General features: G+C 44.1%; 1 protein-coding gene across 1 annotated transcript; it reads left to right on the top strand.

Annotated features, from left to right (window-relative positions):
• The first annotated feature begins 300 nt into the window (after nucleotides 1-300).
• On the top strand, nucleotides 301-3,379 carry Usp51 (ubiquitin specific peptidase 51). Its single transcript, XM_028784408.1, has 2 exons — nucleotides 301-379; nucleotides 1,122-3,379. The coding sequence occupies exon 2, from the start codon at nucleotides 1,138-1,140 to the stop codon at nucleotides 3,235-3,237; it is 2,100 nt and encodes a 699-aa protein (XP_028640241.1). The 5' UTR covers nucleotides 301-379; nucleotides 1,122-1,137; the 3' UTR covers nucleotides 3,238-3,379.
• The last annotated feature ends 1,637 nt before the right edge of the window (nucleotides 3,380-5,016 follow it).

Genomic DNA, 5,016 nt, shown 5'->3' with positions numbered 1-5,016 from the left:
CTTTTTCTTTTTTTTTCTTTTTCTTTTTTTTTTTTTTTTTTTTTTTTTTTTTTTTTTTTTTTTTTTTCTGTAGAGTGCCATATCCAGGTGAAGCCTGAACCTTCCCAAGATCTTTTTCTAAAATCTGTGGCTGTTGTTACCTCTGGTAGAATCCCTTTCAGGAAGGGGTTTTTCTGCCTAGGGGGACAGCGGTGCCATTCATCCCGGTTGGAGGCCTGATTCCGGGGCTGGGGGCCCATACGTGGAGAGGGGAGGGGCCAGGGGGCGGCCCCCTTGTGACCAGCCCTGAAGAGAGGTCAGAGAGAAGACTGGCAGAGGAGCGCCTGGACAGCAGCAGCAGCAGCTGACTTTCTAGATCAAGCGCGCCTTGGGGCCCCAGGTAACAAACCCAGACCTTTTTACAAATCCGCGGGCTTGGGGAGCTGCCGTGGTTGCGGGAAGGGAGCATGCACTTTGGAGGGTCGCGTACTGTGGATAGGGGTGGTCACGCGTGAAGGGAGTCTGAATTCTGGGGGAAACCCTAGGAAATGAGAGGACAGGAGCAAGAAACGGGGTGTGAGGGCACAGGCACGAAAGAGCAAGAGAGGGCGCTCGAGCGTGGCACACAGCAAGTGCGCTTAGGACTAGAGGCTGGAAGCATAGGTAAGAAAGGAGCCAGGGGACACTTTCGTCCACTGAGTCAGTTTTTTTCCAAAGATAACCTCCTTTCAGCCATATTTAACATACATTGTTGACTCAAGGGGTTTAAAGATGCAAGGAAAGAACATAGAGAAAGGTGCGCCAAAGCGAGGCTGCACAGAGCGCCGAAAAGACAGCGGGTTATGCCTTTTAAAAAGAGTTGCCATCCTTTTCACCCTAAAGCTCAGGCCAGTCCCCTTCCCCCCCCTCCCCCGTACCCGCAGTTCTGGCGGCCTTTGGAGCAGGTAGCCGCGGGCTCGGGCTCGGCACGCCACGCGAGCCCCGGTGCAGGGGCGGAGCCGCGGCCGCGCGCGGGGCTCGCGGCAGGGGGAGGGGCTGAGGCTAACGGCACCGCGGCCATGACGCCGGGCTGGCCGTCCACACGAGTTCCTGTCTCCCTCCACCCATAGTCATAGCTCATTCCCAGACGCGTTTCTTCCCAGGCTTGGGAGTGAGCCGATGGCCCACGTTCGAGAAGCGTCCCGGTCCTCCCGCTCCGTCGCCTGTTGGAGTTCGGGAGGTGGTCGAGGAGCCTGTTTGGAGCAGGCGGCTGAGAATGCATCGAGAATGGAGCAGACGATGCGGGGTACACAGGGAGCCCAGGAGATGAAGCCGGAGCTGTGGCCGGAGCCCAAGCCCACGTCGGAGAACTTAACAAGTAGGGGCAGTGGCAGCGATGAGAAGGTGCCTCCTTCTATCCCGGCTGCTTGTCACACCAGCTCCAGCTCGGTTTGCCCGCGCCGCAAGCCCCGCCCTCGGCCCCAGCCCAGGTCCCGCTCCAGGGGAGGGCGTGGGCTCAAGGCCCCACCCCCGCCTCCCGCCAAACCTCCGCCTCCCCCGCCAGCGCCGCCACCTCCACCCCCGCCCCAGCAGCGGTCGGTGGCCTGGCGCAATTCCAGGCGTAGATCCAGGCCTGGATCCAGACCCCCAGCACGGAAAAGCTACTCTAGTGGCCGAGGCTGCTCTGGGGATTTAGATGACGCAGAGTACAGGTTACTGGAGGTAGGGTCTAATAAGGGTCCCACGGGCTGCTCTCATGTAGAGAGCTTTAAAGTAGCTAAAAACTGGCGGAGGAACCTGCGGATGCTCTATCAGCGTTTCATTTGGAGTGGAACCCCGGAGACTAGGAAGCGTAAGGCAAAGTCATGCATCTGTCATGTGTGTAGTACTCATAAGAACAGACTCCACTCTTGTCTGTCCTGTGTATTTTTCGGATGCTTTACTGAGAAACATATTCATACTCATGCAGAAACAAACCAACACAATTTAGCAGTAGACCTCTATCATGGGGTTATATATTGCTTTATGTGTAAGGATTATGTATATGACAAAGATATAGAAAAAATTGCCAAAGAAACAAAAGAGAAAATTCTGGGACTGTTAACGTCCTCTGCAGGAGATATATCATATCAGCAGTTAATGGCATATGAGGCTGAAGAAAATCAATCAAACTGTGAGTCAAATCAGGAGACCAGTTTGGTAAAACCCAAGAAAAAGAGGAGGAAAAAGACAGTGTATTATACTGTAGGCCTCAGAGGGTTAATTAATCTTGGGAATACTTGCTTTATGAACTGTATTGTCCAAGCACTTACCCACATTCCGCTGCTGAAGGAGTTCCTCCTTTCGGACAAGCACAAATGTATGATGACAAGCCCCAGTTTGTGTTTGGTCTGCGAGATGTCTTCACTTTTTCAAGCTATGTACTCGGGGAACCAAAGCCCTCATATTCCCTATAAATTACTCCACCTGATATGGATCCATGCAGAACATCTAGCTGGGTACAGGCAACAGGATGCCCATGAGTTTCTTATTGCAATACTGGATGTGTTGCATAGACACAGCAGAGATGATGGCATCGAGCCAGACGGTAACTCCAACTGCTGTAATTGCATCATAGACCACATCTTTACAGGTGGTCTGCAGTCAGATTTAACATGTCAAGTTTGTCATGGTGTCTCTACTACTATAGACCCATGCTGGGACATTAGCTTGGATTTGCCTGGGTCTTATACCCCAGGGAGGGCAAGTAGCACATCGAGTAGAGATGGCCAGAAGCCACGAGTCATCTCACTTACAGATTGCCTGAAGTGGTTTACAAGGCCTGAAGACCTAGGAAGCAGTGCCAAAATCAAATGCAGTCGATGCCAAAGCTACCAGCAATCTACCAAACAGCTCACAATGAAGAAATTACCGATTGTGGCCTGCTTTCATCTGAAACGGTTTGAACATTTAGGCAAACAGAGACGTAAGATTAATACTTTCATCTCATTTCCTTTGGAGCTGGACATGACTCCCTTTTTGGCCTCTACTAAAGAAAGCATCATGAAAGGCCAGCCATTAACAGAGTGTGTGCCCAGAGAGAATAAGTATTCTTTGTTTGCAGTGATTAACCACCATGGAACTTTGGAAAGTGGCCATTACACCAGCTTTGTCCGGCAGGAAAAGGACCAGTGGTTCAGCTGTGATGATGCTGTAGTCACCAAGGCTACAATGGAGGAGTTACTCTATAGTGAAGGGTATCTACTGTTCTATCACAGGCAAGATATAGAGAAAGAATAATCTTACCCAGAACGATTTCCAGACCAAAAAAATAAATAAATAAAAGTTTAAAAAAATAAAAATTAAGAAAAAAAACAAAAAAGAAGAAAAAAACAAAAAGGAAGAAAAAACAAAAAAAGAAAAAAGAAGAAAGAAAAAAGAAAAAAGAAAAAAAGAGTAAGGATCCTGAAGAGACTCACAACACAAGCCTACCTGGATGGACAATTGTAATGCCATTACAACAACAAGCACCTCTTAAAGAAACACAAAAATCTACCTGGAGTGGACAATGACAAGTGGCACTTTGGCATAAAGGAACTATTTTACCCTGTCCCATAAGTCTATGGGAGGAAGACATTGAATTTTCAATCAGTGACCATTAGCCTTAAGAACTGAGGGGGTCAGAGGGAGAGGAGGAGAAGAGAGATTGAAAAGGGTCACATAAAGTAAATTAATGAAGTCTCAACTTGGAGGGAGAAGGATCTTCTCAAATTACTTTTTATTTCTTCAAAGATATTGTGTTAAGTGTGTGGGGGGATATATTTTAAGAAGGGGGTTTTTCATTGATTGTAGTTATAGTTTTGAGTGCACAAATAGTCTGGAAAAAACCAAATATTTTAAACAAAAAAACTTTAAAGCTTTAAAAGAAAACCATTAAGAAACACTTTTGAAGGTTTTAAGAGAACATTTTAAATGTTAAAAATTTAAGTTAAGTATTTTAGAAGAAATATTTTTAAATGCTTTTAATTTAAAATGGTTCCAAATTGTTAGTATGTGAAAATAGAGTATTTAGAAATTTTTGCAATTTAAGATGAAATATGAACATTTATAAGATGGTTAGTGAAAAAACACTAACTTAAAAACAGTAAAGAAAATCTTAGAAAATGAAAACATTTGGAGTCTAAATATTTAAAGCATAAAATATATTCATTGGAAAGACCAAAATTTACAAAAAGTATATCAATAATAATTTTAAAAGTAAAATTTTAAGGCATATAGAATGAAATGAAATTTTAAGTTAAATTCAGGAAAGGTGGTTTAAAGGAAGAAAGTTTAGAACTATTGAAGAAAATAGGTAATTGGTTTTAAAGATTTCAATTTCTTTTAGATATTAAGTGAGAACCTTCTGTAAATTCAACTGCAGAGATTTCAGTGTAAAACTTTAAGTTTAAAAAGAATATTCTCATACAAATTCTCACCTGAAAAAACATGTAAATAAGATCATATTTGAAAGGTGAAAGTTTTATTTTGTACTTAAGCACATTGAAATATAGATGGATATAAAAATATAAATGATAGAGAATGAGAAGACAAAATGGTTTGTGAACATATGTATTTTTTTAATCTTACGTCAATGCAGATAACTATATTGGAAAAGGTAATGCCATCAAGAGTTTTCCCATTTAGAACCCATTATTCATATACATCTTTAGCTTCTGGAGGAAGGCTTTTAATAATTTTGTGGCTTAGAGAAATTAAATCATAACTGTGAAGCTTTGGCTTTTGATGTTTTTAGCCCCATGGTCTGACTGAAAAAGTGGCAGGGACCCTTAACTGAGGAAACTCCCACCCTCTCTGCCTTCAGTCTTTTGCTTCATGGGGAAACAAGATATTTTAATTTCTACAGTAGAACTATGAGTTTGTGTTTAACAGTCCTGGCTAATTCCTTATCCCTCTTCATGCCCACCCACCCCATTCCATTTCCCTGAATCCCCCACTTCCCTGGCCTTATCCCAGCCTGCAAGGATCCTTTCTTAGTGTATACCTGGTGACTTCATTCCTTTAAGATTAACTCCCAGA

This window comes from Grammomys surdaster, unplaced genomic scaffold (assembly GCF_004785775.1).
Source record: "Grammomys surdaster isolate TR1022 unplaced genomic scaffold, NIH_TR_1.0 122582, whole genome shotgun sequence".
Lineage (NCBI taxonomy): Eukaryota > Metazoa > Chordata > Mammalia > Rodentia > Muridae > Grammomys > Grammomys surdaster.
The sequence above is the reverse complement of the archived record's forward strand: the minus strand, read 5'-3'. Positions and strand labels throughout refer to the sequence as shown.

Bases quoted from the DNA above. Each gene is read 5' to 3' on its own strand.
- Usp51 (XM_028784408.1), top strand. From the start codon at position 1,138: ATGGCCCACGTTCGAGAAGCGTCCCGGTCCTCCCGCTCCGTCGCCTGT.